At 40.9% G+C, this 17,387-nt stretch overlaps 1 protein-coding gene across 3 annotated transcripts in view; it reads left to right on the top strand.

The window, feature by feature from the left end:
• Nucleotides 1-17,387, top strand: part of YEATS2 (YEATS domain containing 2) — a 1,498,478-nt gene that overhangs the window by 1,085,854 nt on the left and 395,237 nt on the right. For all 3 annotated transcript variants that reach the window (XM_086943990.1, XM_086943991.1, XM_086943992.1), the window contains exon 23: nucleotides 16,945-17,059. In XM_086943990.1, coding sequence (XP_086800116.1) covers nucleotides 16,945-17,059 — 115 coding nt within the window. The remainder of the gene's footprint in view (nucleotides 1-16,944; nucleotides 17,060-17,387) is intronic.

Here is a 17,387-nt window from a genome sequence, read left to right on the forward strand (position 1 = left end):
TGATGTTTTTGATTGAAAATATAGGTTGTGTTTTTCTTAGCTTATCTTGCCTAAAGGTGTCAGGCTTCAAACCCTATTGTAATTATAAAAACCAAATGTCATTGACTGAACAACACAAGAAATGCTTTTGGAGCTTAAATAAATAACACAATGCCACAGTGTGGGATGAATGTGTCCATATGCACCCTAAGGTATAAGGGAAAAAGAGTCTATGCTTCTTATAAATTACTTTATAAAAAATACAAATCGTGGGCACCTATGAGGTCTAGCAGTCAAATTCTGTCCTGCCCGCTCGAGGAGTCATTCTTCAGAGTGTCATAAGAAGCAAAATTAGGAATGTTCCACTTCGCTCAAGCTCACACATAAGCCCAAGAGGGCCTCCAAACCTCAAGTTTGCTGTGGGCTTTGCTAAAGGCATTTCAGAGCTTGTGCCTCGGAATCCTTCATTTGTAATGTCTTTAAAGTGGAGTATCGCACTGCTTGCAAAGACCATATCTGCTTCTGCAATGGTATCTGTTCCCCAGGCTCCAAAGGCAAGGCTGGAGACGTCATTGTCATTGTCAGATCTGACTATCTTTGCTGAAGTGAATGGGTGCTCTCATTAACGGGAATAGCCTTGAGAATGAATCCTGCTTGGAAGTGTCTGGATTTTGTGAGTTTCAAAGTTCTAGCAGGACTAGTTTAAAAAAATAGATGACCTTTTGGGATTTACTTGGATGTTTTTAGATCTTTTATGTCTTTTATATGGTGATGAGGAATATAACTTGCTCCCTAAAGAGTAGCAATATCTTTATTCGATTTTACATTAAAACCATAAAATCACATCATATACAGTTCATTAAAAATATATATATTTTGTAAAACGACGAGTTAATTAAGGAAAATGAGACCTCTCTCTTCGAGATCTTGGTTGAATTACTACAATACATGCGGTGTCTAGAGCCTCAATCCTAAGCATAAATTATGGAAAGCATCCCCAAGCATCTGTTTAGTGTAACCAGGGACCATAAAATATAATTCCAGTAACAACCATACATATGTCAGAGTTTGATAAACACATGCATGCTGAAAGACTTGCAGAATGCAGGTAGCTAAGACACATCTACTGAAACTAACTTTCAAACTTCTGATGCTCCCCTTTCACCAGAGCTGGTCATTTTAATGCATTGATTAATAACGCAGCAGTAACTCTAACTATTCATTTACAGACAGACCATATAAGAATTCTCATTTAAAGACATTTTAAGCCATTCAGCCCCTTAATGTTGTTTTTAAGATCATTTGAAGTAGGCCTGGGATAACCCTTCTGCAGACTTCTGCAGTGTCCACATCAGTTTCTTAACTGTACATGCCTGGAACTTCTGATCTTCCCTTTCTGTTTGTGCACCTACGTCCAGAGACTCTCATATTTCAGGTCTCAGCCTACGAGAATAACCAAGGTGCTACCCCATCTTTTACTCCAAATAGGGAATTAATTAGCTATGTTATTTAAGCAAGGAATATTTTGCTTCTGTCAGGTCTGCCATGAAGTAGTCAAGAGTGACGTGTAAGATACACTCATGCATTGTGGTAAGTGGCTTATCTAGAAACAGTAAAATTGCCTGTATCTTACGGACACCCTTATCAAGATTTTATCCAAGATGGCAGCCTATGACTTGGCTGTAAAAGAAAGAAGTTGGACAAGAGTGCACACATTGATTACCTCTAGGTGGATATATTTGAAAGTTAAGCACTTTTATAGTTTGGCATGTTGACCACATCCTGATTTCCTCTGATCCTATTCTGCAACAGGCTTTAAAGTTTCTTGGGCATTGTCCAAAAGATTTTTGAGTCAGCACTCTTTCATGTATTGTTTGCATGTCGACAGGAGAGATTTGTCCTACATTAGTAGGATGGTTCTCCATTCCTTTTTGGTGTATTTTCTTCTCTGCCTTGACCTGCCTCCTGAAAGGATGATTTAGGGGTGTTTCTTGTAAGGTATCTGCAGGAACACCTATCTTTTAGAACAAAAGGTGTTAGAAATGTTGTCTCTAGTCGGAAGGGGTAGATACCCTGTCCAAGTAGGGACCGCAGTTCTAGTCAGAGCAAGCTAGATACACACTAAAAGGTAACCTATGATCACCCTCTTGTAGCTTGGCACAGAGCAGGCAGATTTATTTAAAGAAGCAATGTGTAAAGTATTTGTGCAACACACACACACAGTAGCACATTGAAAACACCACAAACATACCCCACACATGTTTAGAAAGGTAGAGAATACTTTTATGAATAAAACAAGACAAAAACGACAAAAATCCCATTAGTAGAACCAGAGTCATGAATTTTTAAAGAATAAACTAAAACTAGTGCTTGGAAGTCATTAGCGCTAATGGTTTACTTCAGGTTGTGTTAGACCAGGGTAAATCCAAAAATTCAGGCCAACTGCGTTTGGAGGGCAGGCCGGCTACAGGATTCCGACAGGTCCCGCTAACAATGTTCCTGGGATAGAGAAAGCATCAACGTTGAAGACTCGATGCAAGAAATGCAGGAAGCGAAGCATCAGCACTGATCTGCGCAGTCGATGAAGGCTTCAGCCTTGAACCCCTTTACAATGCAGGCACTGTGTTGTCGGCAAGTCACTGTCCGTTGTTGAGCTGCGCAGTCTGTCGAGGTGATGTTGGCGGTCGGCGCCTTTCAATGGCAGACCTGAGACTGGTTTATAAGGCTACTTGTCTGGGTAGCACAACCAGTGCTGCAGGCCCACTAGTAGCATTTTGATTACAGGCCCTGGGTATATAGTATACCACTCTACAAGGGACTTATAGTTAAACTAAATACGCCAATCAAGTATATTCCAATGTCAATATGTTTAGGGGAGAAACGTGCTCTTTAGCACTGGTCAGCATGAATAAGTGCTCAGTCCTAAGGCCAACAAAAAGATACAGCCAAAAGTGAAGGTATGCAGGCAAAAGGTTTGGGATAAGACCACCCTAAAGATGACAGGTCTCACAGGTCATTTACATTTGGTAAACTTTTTCTGAAGAATGATTTAGCTCCCATTGGGTTCCCTACCAGCCACCACATTGCCTCTCAAAGAGAGATTCATTAATTTAACCCACATCTCTTACTGCTCCAAAATCACAGCCCCCATTTCCACTTCTCACTTCATTTGTTTAAGTGAATTGAATTTAGATTTTATTGAAAATGACATTAGTGCCTGTCCTACTTTGCTATGGCTAGCAGTATGTAAAAATAAGGAGGCAAGTCTCACAAGAGATATTATTATAGATTGTCTACGCTGCAACAGATGCATGAACATTCCTTGGCTAGCAGCAGTGAAAATGTGTTTGCGCAGGGTTGGCTACCAACATTTGTTTTAGAATCCTGGGGCTAGCCATGCTAACAGTAAAAGGCAGCTGCAGCTGGCCCTGAATACATTTGTTTGTGATGGAAGATTGGCATAGCCCTGTATCAATATGTTCGGGATGGAATATTGGCCTCGGAGTTTAGTAAGTCAAGCGTAGCAGCTTATTAAGGCGATAGAGTAGACAGCTTAATTGCAGGGTATTTGATTAAACCTTTGGGCCGTTGGGAGCGCAGCTCATTGTTCTGCTTTAGGGGTGATACTCTCAAACATTTGGTAAGCTTCCACTCAGGTTTGCAAGCAAATCTTGATTCTCTCACCTGCCTATGCACTGGGAGTGCAGGTCAATCCACATTGCACTTTTAATTTTTGTTGTGTTTTTACTCTTTCTACTCGAAGCGTATCTTGCTTCCTTTAATTAAGAGGCGTAATATCACTGATTTCAGGGCAGCCTTTAATAAGTTGCTCCCATGTAATGATGACGAGTCAATTGTGCATACAGGTGTTTTCCTGAGAACTGCTGTCCAAGCTCACTTTTCGATGAATACTGAATACATTTGAATATATATTCTTGTAGTTCTTCCCCACTCACGGTTGATATGTAGTGATATTTTAACCAAGCATTTTCTGACCTGTTTTAAATTATTTCAATTTTTATTGCATATGTTATGTTTTCCTATCGTGCTTGTATGTACTTTTATGGATATTTTTCTATCCAACTAAAAATGAAATTAATTGATTGATTGCTCCAAAATCAAAATGTTTAGACGCCTTATTTCTCAAGAAGTTTTCTCTTGTGAGTTTAGTCCTTGGCGCCTCTGCTTGTTTAATACAAACATATACACGTAACCTTTTGGTAAATTGTGGTCCCTGTAGTTCCTAGACTACCTGAGCACTTGAGCGAAATTATGCATGAATGTGGTTAACAGCATTTTTAGAGAATGTTGGCCCAGTTGTTAGGCAAATCCTTTGATCAACAAAGTTATTTTGGGGAAGAAACTTTACCACTTTCTTGAAGTTTAAAAAAAAGAAGTAACTGCAAGAGCTCTAGGACTGTCCATGTCTGCAAAGGGGTTTTTATCAACGATTGAAAGCTTCCAGACTACAATCACAGTTTAACTAAGAGAGCATAATCTGCTTCCTCTTCAGCAAAACTTTTGTTCTTATAGAGGAAGAGGTTCTGTTAGAGGAAGACTTCTTCAGTCACCATCTTTCTCTGCAAGAGTCTGGAAAAAAAGATTAGGATTTTTGCAACTTTGTCACTCCCTCTCCATGTATTGATCCCCAGAGTTTTGTAGCTAGACTTGCTGTTAAGAGTATTCTATGTATGTTAGAGATGAGACACTGTCGCCATCATACCTTAGCAACTATTTCTCAAACACCAAAAGGTTTCTTTTGGCTCCAATTGCATTCAAGAGAAGTACTGCCTATGGCGTAGCTTGAGCTGAATGAGTCTCTCTGATTCAGGTAGATCCCAATCTTTTTTCTTTATAACTAACTATTTGATTTGCCCACTATGTGAGAGGGAACCCACCATGATAGACCTGCATTCTTTCAAGCCCTGAAAGTCACACCTCTCGAGTCCTGGTGTAAAGGCCTGTCGAAGAGGTATAAAGTTTTCGGAAAAGGTGGTAAATTCCTTCTTTACTATTACTGTCTTCAAAGTGTTTATTGTGGCCTGCATGACCAGGGACTGTACTCTTTTCTACCTTCTGATGTCAAACAAGGGACCTGTCCCATAGAGCAACCAGCTATGAGTTGATACACAAAGCACCATTACTTTTCAGTTTCCGTTTTCTCCATTCCACTAAGTACTTCAGCTACAACACCTGAAAATCTTTCCCATGAAGGTGGGCAAGTACAGCCACTTGTTTGAGACACTGCGCTTATTAGCACTTCATATAAAATTGTCTATAGCAGCCTGAAACTGTTTTATAATCGTAGGTTTTAGTGGATCAGGAATGTTTGTCACAAGTAAAGAATCTTTTGTAATTCTATCCTTTTCACAGCTGCTATCCTATCCAGCTGTGGTAGGATTCCCCATGCCATCTCTGGAGGACCTCTTTCAAAACTTGCAGGCGATGAAGAAAGTTAGCGTCACCCTCTGGGAGATGGATGGAGCTATTTGTACACCACTGGTATGCAACAGCTGTGGTATCCCATCGAAATGGAAATTGCTTCCTTGTGGTGCTAATCTGTATTTCAGGATATTAAAAGTTAGTAGTTCACATATGAAAGTTAACTCTGAAGCATAATATTGTGTTCAATCTTGAGGGCTATTCTATGAGTGCTGTGATTGACTTCACTGGCTCCTTAACACTAATCATCAAATCATAGTTAAACATAGTTATCTTAAATTCCTGTTTACCTATTAGTACTCCTTTGATATCATTATTCAGGGGAACATACTTGGCCAGGGCTTCCATGCAGAGAGAAACCAATAAGTGTGAGAGTGAATACCTCACCAGATTCCTCTCTCAATATTCACCTGTTTGGATCCCATTCTCCACCCCCGTAAGCATTTCTTTTTAGTGTTATCAGCACCATGTCTACCCACAACAAAGCTCGACAGGTCAGCGACTGGGGAAAACAAGTTGGACCCTGAGGGTCACTTCAGAAATGTGAAATCAATAATTCCTCATTTGCCTCTGGATTGTCATGCAGGGATTTTGTTTGCTTTCAGCAGCCAAAATCTCCAAGTGAAAATCAACAGATCTGCAGAAACATTGCAGATCTCATACTTACAATGGGGCCACTAACTGCTGTTATCAGACCAATTGGAAATAAGAGACCACTCATAATAAGGGCATAAGTCTGGTAGAAGAGGACCTAGTGTGGCCACCGATATCTTGGTTCAAAGTTTCATGCTAATATTCAAGAGGGAGATAAATCTAAGAGAAACACTTTGATATGGGTTCCTGTCGGGCTTACTAATCATAGTGATCACTACATCCAGCATGGACTCCATCATTAACCTCATGTCTCAAAAGGAGTTTACAGCCTAGTACATATAAGGGTTACAGATCTCCAAAACATCTTTAAAAAAACAGTCAGAAACCCATCTGGCCTCAGTGATTTTCCCACCTTAAGCTTATGGATGCCATTATCTCCTCCGTGGTGATGGGGGTCCTTCCTCTCTGGTACTGCAATCATTGGGCCAGGCTGGGATAGAAATCTGTTTTGACTGCACTTGTAGGCCGGCCCCCTCACCCCACACAAATTTGCTAACATTCCTTGAACATTTTCCTATGTCTTTTTCTGTGCAAAATTGCCTTTTTCCTTAATCAATTTGTCAACTTCCCTTTTGCTTTATCTTTCAGTTTGCTAAACAAGAGCTGCCCGCGTTAGTCACTGAGACATAGTATCTTTGCTTAATTCTAAGTGGTGTATGTGCAGATTTATCTGAGGTGTGTCCTCATATTTGTGCTCAAAACGCTAGATCTTTCTACCAAATGTTAGGGGGTGCCTTTTGACGCTATGTTCCTGTTCCATGTGGGCCAGTTCTTTCTATGGTTAACTTTTCAGTAATTTGCACCTCTTATTACGATGGGCCAATACTGCAGCAGATGTACCCTTTCAAACCACCTTTGGGTTGTCCCATGAGCTAAAAATGGGCAAGGCATTCAGATTATTGCCAGCCATGAACTCCTGAATGTGTTTGTGATCTTTTCCTGGATCACTTTATCCAAGAAGGAAGTTTCGTTCAGGCTTCAGCTTAGAATCGTTATTTGTACTTTGAGAATACGCTTATATCCTTGTTGGATTCGAATGCCTGATGATAACCAATACTTTACTAACTTCTTTTGTTAGTGGTTTCCTAAACATGCTAATATAATTAAAGAAAGCTGCCTCCATCTAGCCGGGCACCCTTTCATCCCAATTATGAGTGTGTCATACACCTTGGGGCATGGTTGGAGAGGGCAGTCAGACCAATGTCTGTGTCGGGGACATGCTGTAACAGGCCACTTCCTACTAAGAAGTAGTCAGTACATGCGTATAACTTATGAATTGTTGTCTTGATAAAGTTTCCTGATTGCTGTTTGATGCATAGAGAGCAGTAACCATAAATATTCCACACTAACCATCACGCTCCATGATTTTTGAAGCCTTTTCAGCTTTTACACACTTGACTGTTCCCTGATGCTGTCCAGTAGAAAGGATAGCTACCCCTACCTTTGTTGAGGCACTTGAGGAAAAATGTTGCACTGGAAACAACCTAGAATGTAATCGCAACTAGTCTTGTTGTACCAAATGTGTTTCTCCTATTGAGTCTTTCAAAAATGTGAGCACTGCCAGATGCTTTGAGGCTCTTAATATTGAAGCTAACAATGTTCAACATTGAGACTGAGGCGGGAGCACCCACCTGTGGATAGCCCAGTACCTCTCCCTGTACCAGATTACTTCCCCAGTTGATATTGGTATGCATGTTCTCCCACAATAAACCTTCCCTCCCGGAGCCCTCTCTCATAAAGCAAACCAATTTAACATTCAACTTATACTTAAACAAACTCAATACAATAATCCCTATTCCCCTTGAAAGCAGTACCAAACATTGTGCTGTATGGCTGAATTTTCCCCTCGCTCGACTCCTTCCCCTTAACCACGGCAAATGTCTGCAGATTAGGATGGCATGAGTTACCTGTTTTTTTGTAGTGTTCTCAGCAATCAGTCTTTAGCAGCACTAGCATGAGACTCTGCATACACAACTGTTTAACCTCTGTCCAACAAAGTGTGCCTCAGATGCTGTAACAACTGCACCTGTTCGCAGTCGAATTTTGGCTTTGTGAAGAAGTGAGTATATTGGCTTCACTGGTACTGTACTGTACGTTGTGGTTCTTTAAATAGTCGGTAGTGAGTTTGCGTACTCTTCACCTACTTAGGACAGATACTGCTAGGTTTTGGAACAGCTTGATCTTGTGACCCTGAAAGCAGATCATATCTTATTTCCCTGCTAGGTTCATGATTTCTTCTTTTCATTATAGAAATGCGCGCATCAGAATGTCCAACTAGTTTTACCACCCAATGTCTCCCCATCTATGTTGTGTGTGCGACCTAGACGAATGGAAGTAGCATTTGGGTCGCCTGTGATAGAATGAAGATTGGCGAGTATGTAGTCCACGAAATACTACCCTGTGGTAGTCCCCTTATGTGTATCTTGTTACACCTTGAGCAATTTTCTAAGTCTTCTTTGGCAGAGAGCAAATCAGTTGTTTCTTCTATCATCAGGATTATGGTTTTCAATGTGATGCTGCTCTTGTAATTAATTGCCCATCCACTGTTTTTTCAAGATCATAAAGCCTGTTCCTAATCATTTCTTTGTCTTTTTGGAGAACCTGAATCCAAGATTTCAGTTCTGATGTGATAGAGCTCACCTCTTGACTGAATGGCCTTCAGAAATGAGAAAAAGAAGTCTTGAGTGATCATTGGTTACACTGGGTTGTGTGATCATTCAGAGTTTGTTGCTCAGTACCTGGCTGTTTATCTAGTTTGTCTTATTGTCCTCCCCTTTTCAATAGCATGTCTTAAACAGTGGCTTCCTCCTTTTCCCCTTATAGAAGACATCTGGGTCAGCAGAGGTAGAAAGAGGTGGACATCTTGTACGATGGTTATTAGAAAGCTTTGCTGTCTCGCCTCTAGAATGCTCATGCCCTCACTGATCAGTGCACAGTGTTTTATCAGCCTTATTTAACCCTTCATCAAGGGTTGCACAGTTCATTGAGAAGTGCTTCCATTATTATCAAGGGTATCTCCAACAGTTAATCTTTACTAGCACTTGGCACTGTTTACAAGAGGGGAAGATATACCATGCATGGAACTGAGATCCTGACTCTGTTACCAATCATTTGACTTATTGAATACTGGAGTGTTGGTTCCTACCACGAGGAGGCTTTTCAGCATGGGGCCATTGTGGACACATCATATAATCTCTTCCACCGCCATTGTAACCAAACTGGGTACAGTCCGCCTGGAAAATATCTTCTAGTGTATCTTTCAAAGCTGCTGGTTAGGTACTGTGTGTGAAAGCTGCAGCACCATATTTACAAAGCCTCAGTGACAGTCAGTGGGTGATGATCTTTGCCAATGTGGGCATTCACCCATGGTAGTTCCCTGACTGCCAATTAGCTGATGCATGCTTACCGCAGTATTGTTACCAATCTAAATCTTATGTCCTGAATTTTTGCCTGCACAGCTCTGATCAGCACCAGTGAAATGTACATCTCTCTCCTGTGTCTTCCTCAAGGGTGCAGCTCTCTCATTCTCTGCTCAGGTTACCGTTGTTACAGACAGCTTCAAGAGGAAGGCTAGGTGCTTGTGACACTTTCGGAGCCCCTCGATAACTAATAAACACCAGCTATTTTACCTCAAGCCACTGCTGCTGTCTCGGGAGATAGCTGCATTACCATTACAGGTACAGCCATTGGTGCCTCCATTGTTTCAGAATGGAGCGTCTGTTCCAGTCCTGAAGGTCATGCGCCTGCTCGTTCTATTTGCTTCCTGTATTCTGTTGGTCAACCATGCACGCTGGCATATGAGGTCCCTCTAGTGATGCCTCTGCAAGCAGTGGTTTCAACACAACAGTGATCTCAAGGAATTGGTCAGAATCTCCAGAAAGACTGCTCCGGATCTGCAATGGTGGAGTGTTTCAGGCAACCTGTTTCAGGGGAAGCTGTTTCACGCTCTTTTTCCGGTGGCTACAGTGATAACGGATGTTTTCACTCTAGGGTGGGGAGCTCATCAGGGGGATCTAGAGGTCAACGGTCTTTGATCTCCAGAGGAAAGGTTGTTTAACATCAGTCTTTTGGAATTGCTGGCGATATGTTTGACTCTCAAATCCTTCCTCCTTTCCATTTGCAGTCAGACGGTTCAAGTCTTAACAGTTCAAGTCTATCTTCCAACTTCTGCCCGCAAGCTCTTGTCCAAACCTTAGTAAGGAGCTGGTTGGACTACAGCAATGACCTCCTAACAGACGTAAATGAGACCCTAGTTGCAAAACTCCAGACAGTTCAAAGCACTGCAGCCAGACTTGTTCTAACGGTCCATCAGGCACAGCCACGGCGCCGTTGCTGAGGGAACTGCACTGGATACCGGTGAAGAAAATATTGTGTTTTAAGATCTGCTGCCTTACCTATAATGCCCTAAAAGGGAAAGGCCCGCTATACCTACAACAGAGAATCAAAATGTATGTTCCTGGACGTTGCCTTAGATCTGTGGATAAAGCCTTATTTTGTGTTCCTCGCATTCGCTTGACACACAGTGGAGGAAAAGCCTTCTCTCATCTTGCTCCCCACTGCTGGAACAAGCTTCCACTGTATGTTCGCACATGTCCAAACTACTGCAAATCTAGGAAACTCCTCAAATTCCACCTGTTCTGATCTTCCTCTTTCTCTTAATCTCTGCTTCCGCAACAGCTCCGAAATGCCCCTGGGTTAGTTGTGCGCAATATCAAATATAAATAACATAACACTACTGCGATATGGTACATCAACAAACATGGAGTAGTAGGGTTGTATCTTGTTGGCAGAGAGGCTCTACAACTCTGGTCCTGGGTTTAGGACCATCAGATTTGCGGAATCGCAAATCATCTGGCCGAAGTGTTGAATGTGCGTGCAGACCTTCTCAGTCGGTAATATTTGGCCCATCACAAGTGGCGTCTCCTTCCAGAGGTGGTCCTCCACATTTTTAGGATGGGGGGTATTCCTGGGGTGGACCCATTTGCCGCTCACGAAAATGTGCACTGTTTGTCATTCTGCTGTCTCCAGTATCCGACACAGGGAGCATTGGGGGGCACGTTTCAGTTAGATTGGGGCTCACCGCTTCTTAATGCGTTTACCCCCATACCCTTGATTCCTCGAGTTCTGAGAAAGATTCGCCAGTACCAGGCCCAAGTCTTATTGATCGCCCCAGAATAAGCACAAAGCGTGTTTTACACAGATCTTCTTTACCTCTCATTCTACCCTCAGCTTCGTCTCCCTCTCAGGGCGAACCTCCTATTGCCAGCGCAGGGGCAGGCTCTACACCCCCATCTCCAGAGCCTGCACCTCCATGCCTGGAGATTGAATGGGGCAACCTGAGTTATTTTTTGGGTGGATGTTATTTTATCATCCAGAAGACACCCCATCAAATCTGTCTATGCTGGTAGGTGGACAGAATTTGTGAAATAGTGTGGAGAGGAATCGATTGATCTATTAAAAGCCCATTTATCTGATGATGTGACTTTTTCTCTTTCCCTGGCGCAACAGGGCTGCGCTGTGGCAACTGTTAAAGGTTACTTATCTGCCTTGTCGGCATTTCATTATTTGCCAGACCAACCCTCTCCGTTTAAATCTCTTATTGTTATGAGATTCATTAAGGGTCTCAATACTAGGTTTCCTCCCACTCCCTCTATTATGCTTCAGTGGGATTTCAATCTGTCTTACGTTTTTGATGGGTTCGTCCTTTAAACCTTTGCATAGTTGCTCTTTAAGGTTTCTCGCATTTAAGACTGTATTTTTAGTGGCAATCACTTCAGCTAGGAGGGTGAGTGAATTGCAGGTTCTAAGGGCCAGATGTAGGTAAATGGCATTTACCGATTCGTAAATACCGAATTTTACCGATTTGGTATTTACAAATCGGTAAATGCCATGTAGGTAAATATTCGGTAACATTTACCGAATCGTTAAGATTAGGAATTAATGGCAATTACCGAAGTGGTAAATACCGATTCGGTAAAATTACCGAATTGTCAAGGGGGACAGGGTGTCGCTTTGACACCCTGTTGCACCCCTGATTCTGGCTTGTGTGCCATGTGACACACATACATAGGGCATGTATGTGTGCCACATGGCACAGGTGTACATGCACAAATGTGCATGTACACTGGAATTCGTTATTTACCACAAAATAATAACAAATTCTTAAGAACCTGTGGCACTGTTTTCAGTGCCACCTACATCTAGATTTACCGATTCAGTAAATTTACCGAATCAGTATTTAACAGAATCGGTAAATTTAACGATTCTGTAAATTTACCGAATCGGTAATATTTAGGCCCCCTACATCTCAAACTCCAAATACCGGTCGGTAAGCCTCCTTTTACATCTTTCCATGCAGATAAGATGGTTCTTAAGACCAGAGCTGCTTTCCTGCCTAAGGTGGTTACTCCATTCCACTTGAGGCAGTCTATTACTTTGCTTACTTTCTATTCCTCTTTCATCCTTCTAAGGAGAAGGAGTAACTTCATTGTTTGGACCCCAAAAGGGCAGTTAGTTTCTACTTGAATAGAACCAAATATTTCATGTTGGAAGTTCAACTCTTCATTGGATATGTGGGAAAGATGAAGGGCAAACTGTCCTGGTGGATAATCCTGTGCATCAAGATCTGTTATTCATTGGCCAAGCAGGAGCCTCCTGAAGGTATTTGTGCCCATTCTACCAGAGCTAAGTCTTCTTCTTCGGCTTTGGCTAGAGGTGTCCCTGTGGTGGACATCTGCAAAGCGGCAACTTCGGCTTCCCTCCACACTTTTGCAAAGCACTGTTGCTTGGATTCGTAAGTGAGGAGTGATGGCCATTTTGATTGCTTTACGGGGAGGGGGCAACAGATACAGGCTTCCCTCCACATTTTTGCAAAGCACTGTTGCTTGGATTCGTAAGTGAGGAGTGATGGCCATTTTGATTGCTTTACGGGGAGGGGGCAACAGATACATTATTCTCAAGGGACTCCATCGCCCTCAGTGACCATTATCCACTAAGTATCTCTTGCCCACTAATCTGCAACCCCAAAGATAACCTTGGTTCCATCTTAGTTCAAAATAACCTGACACTGAACAGACTAAATGGTTACGCCCTGAAATGGGATAAAGTAGACCCATTGGCAATAACCACTCAAGTGATCTCAGGGGCTCTTCCCTCCATTCTGAAATGCCTCGATATAGATACCACAGATGAGGAAATCAATTTAAACTTCGATAAAATCACTAAAGCCATAAATGATGCCTTATGGACTGAACTTAAGCACAAATCCAAGCCGAAAAAGGGATGGTTTAATCACGAATGCATGGTCGCGTATCAAGACCAAAAAACGGCATCACGGAAAGCGGTTAGGAGTCCACTTGAAATAAGAACTCTTAGGAAAAAATATAATATAGCTCTAAAGAATAGGAAAAAAGATCGAAAGTTCCTTCTTTGGGCCCAGTTGCATGAAAGATGTGTTCTTAAAAATTCTGCTGCTTTCTGGCAAGTTATTAAGTTTCCCTTTTAGCAAATAATATAGATCATCCCAAAAGAGACGTTGTGATAGAGGAAAAGGACTGGGTCCAGCACCTATCTAAGATCTTTAAGATCAATTTAGAGGATTCTGCCCCCTATGATAACTTCACCCAGAACACGTCAATTACTGACAAACTTGAAAACCCTTTCCCTATCGATCGACCTATGTGCAAGTAAAGGTGGCAAGGCACCTGGCCCAGACGGCGTCCCTATTGATTTCTTTCAATCACAGATGGCCATTTGGATCCCACTTTTAACTAGAGTACTGAACGCAACATGGCATAGAATTTGGAGATCCGATAAAGCTAATCTCACCCAGTCTATCCTTACTGACTGCTTAGCGTTGGACAATATACACAATTCTAGGTGGTTGTCTTACATCAAGAAGTTCCTTCAAGATCTGGGATGGGAGAGGTATTACTATGACCCCTCCTTAATGTCGGAAGTCTCAAGAAAGGTACTAAAAACGAAGTGTCTAGCCCATTTAGAGGAATTGAGACTAACAAAAGAGGCAACAAAACCATCAGTAGAACATACTCTGCAAATACAAATAACAGCCTTTATTCAACCATACCTTACATTTAACAACACAAGTTACGAGAGGAATCTCCTGGTAAGGTTTAGGCTGAATCTATTTCATCGTTTGGTCACATTCCCCACCCGAAATAACTGGGCTAAAGTCCTTTCGCTGTGTCCTTGCGACGATACTTCATCACAATCGACCATACACACCACCTTCTTTTGTAAATTTTTCCACGATTTTAGGAAAAAGTGGCTGGTCCAACTGCTACGACAAACTGGACACAGACAATGTCGCCTAGCCTTTTTATATTTGCAGCAGTTGGAGGGAGAGAAGATAACCTATTTTGTTGTGAATTTTCTCAAATGTACGGGTTGACATAGAGCGTTTTTAACTTAACTATTTGATCCTTATCAATGAGTCATTTTATGAACATTTAGCGAACTTTTAACACTATTTATTATGTTTTTAAACAAAACCAAAAGTAAGAACTTAGAACCCATAGGCACAGTTTCTAATTTTGATCTTATAAGTGACAAAGAAATGTATTCCTTATTTTTAAACTGAGTTACATACCTGTGGGACTTGGTTCGTCTCTTTTTATCTGTACATATTGAATTTATTGTAAATCAAATGTATTGTAATTGATTGCTGTTCGCTTTTTATGATTTATATTCTAAATCGAAATAAAGCTCAATTGACTGACTGACTGATTGCTTTATGTTACAGAATTGTTTGGTTTAGGCAGGTAGATATCCTCCTCCGGGAGAGGGACAGCTTGGCAATTCAATTCAAAAGGTGAGAAATCCACAGGCAGATGTATCCATCAACAGAACAAGTTACTTACCTTCTGTAATGCTTTTTCTGGTGGATACAGTATCTGCCTGTGGATTCCTCACTGACCCACCCGCCTCCCGGTTGCCTGTCCGCTTATACCGAAAATTAATTGTTTTATGTGATGTTTTGCTAAAATCATGAGGTTACTTGGATTTGGGAAATATCTATGATTTAGTATTTACATATTTGGTTGTGTTCTGTATACTATGTATACTTGTGGGAAGGTTGTTAGTTAACCCGTTTTGCCTTGAAGGCACAGAAAAAATGGGTGGAACTGACGTCAGCACGCTGACGAGGCTTCTTATGGCTCCGATGACATCACGCGGAGTCACGTGCTGAGCCGTTCCATTGTGCTGTCGTCATCGACGAGGGAGAGCTGAGGAGAAAAGTTTCTGTGGAATGCTGCGCATTGGGATCATTCAAAAGGTGTGGAATTCACAGGTAGAACCTGTATCCAACAGAAAAAGTGTTACTGAAGGTAAATAACATGTTAATTTGGCTCCTTCTAAGCTAGCTCTGAGACATAAACACGAGATCAGCAAGCAGTTTGTAATTGAACTGTCCAAAATGCAGGTTTTGAAGCCCAGCAACAGCTTTTTTTCACTCTGTTATTGAACTGCTGAACAGGTTTACATCAAACCCCAAATAGTTTTTTTTTATGTCACATTCGATCATAGTACTTCCATTACACAAGGCATTAGAAAACTTTACATGTCATAAATAGGATACATAAGCAATACGAAAAACTGTAGAGTTAAATTGGAGCAGAGCATTTAGAAAACCAAGACCTAGTAGAAAAAATAAGCATGATTTCTGAACAGGATAGTACATCCGAGATGTTACATAAATGTCAGTTCAAAAAGGATTAAATATAAACTGCTCTTATGTTAGCTTAAATGGAGTTGGCACATAAAGACCTCTTTATGTAATAACCATCTGACACATTTTGCTGTCTTGTTGTGTGTTCTTCTCAAATTCTTTATTTTAGATTTTGTATAGATCGATCTAGGGCATGGTTTAGTTATTTTTTTGGTTTTAGTAGCAGCATTTCCCATTTTTAATCCCATAGGATTTTTTCTTCCAGTTACAGCAAACACCACTGAACACAATTACATCAAACTTGGCATGAAGATGTAATTTTATTAAGTATATTCATTATTAATACCAGTCTCTGAAATTCTCTTTCTCTGACATTTAGAACTCAACCAAATCTCCTGTCCTGCAGCAAAATGTCACAAATACAGCTTTTCTAACAATCTTCTTACTTACTATAAAAGCAAAGTAGTCAGAATTTCTCTCGCGACTGCTTCATAAAAGAGTTTGGAAGCCACATGTCTTATCTCAAAGGGAGCAGAAACATTTTGGGTGCAAGCTCTTTTTGGTAAAATTTCACTCCACCTTCCTTCATTATGTTGCTGATAGAGTATTCTGCTGCAAGCTATCTGTAAGTAGATGGGTATTATATAGGAAGCCTTAAAGATACCTGTCTGACACAGTTGCTGCCACTTCATCCTATGGTAAAGTTCTTTAAATGATCCCTTTCCTAACCTTGACTCAATAAAAAAAAAAAAATCACAATCTTTTCTGACTCGCATTTTGAAAAAGACTGAAATAACACTGCTTAATTTCAAGGCTAGCAATCATGTGGAAACTATTAGAAGTAGATTGTGCATACCAGCATTAGGCCTGTGCCTCTGAAATGTGAAAACTTGTTAAGCTGAATACAAAGAACTTGTAGCATAAGATGGTAGGGTGTATTCTACAGTGGAGCCTCTAGGATCTTCTTTTTTTTTTGCAACAACCCACATGGCTTTCTCTACAATCTAATCACATTGAGTACATGGAGGACCATGGGCTTGATGAGCAAATGTAAGGGATGTATAAAGTTAAGTTCCCTAAAGAAATTAAGCAGTTTCTGACAATAATTGCCAATGCTCTTTTTACTGTTGGATGTTTTTTGTTTTTTTCTTGCATTGATCTATGTTTTTCTGTCATTTTAGTTAAAACTGAACCAGAGATGACGGTTCCAAGCAATTGTAACACGAGTGTTGGTTCTCTGAACAGTACCATCATAAAAACTGAAGAAATCCCTGATTTAAAGAATTACTGCATCAGGTAGGAGTTGCACCTAAATGCTTCCTATTTTCTTTCCAAATGACCGCTTTCTTACTTTCTCTAATGTAGGTAACACAGGTATTAAGCATAGCAATCACAAATTTAAGCACAGTTTCAGATGGTTAGCATCTTTTCATTCTAAAAGTAAGAGCTGACCTTCTAAAAGTAGGATCAATGCCATCAAAAACTGGAAAAACCACCTATCTTCTTTATATTCTGGACAATTTTTTTTTATATCCAATTTTATTGGCATTTTGTAAAAGCAAGGTAACCAAAGCAACATTTGTATCACTGTGGGATCTCCCCATCATTTGGCTTAAAATAATAA

This window comes from Lissotriton vulgaris, chromosome 11 (assembly GCF_964263255.1).
Source record: "Lissotriton vulgaris chromosome 11, aLisVul1.2, whole genome shotgun sequence".
In the NCBI taxonomy this organism is placed as follows: Eukaryota; Metazoa; Chordata; class Amphibia; order Caudata; family Salamandridae; genus Lissotriton; species Lissotriton vulgaris.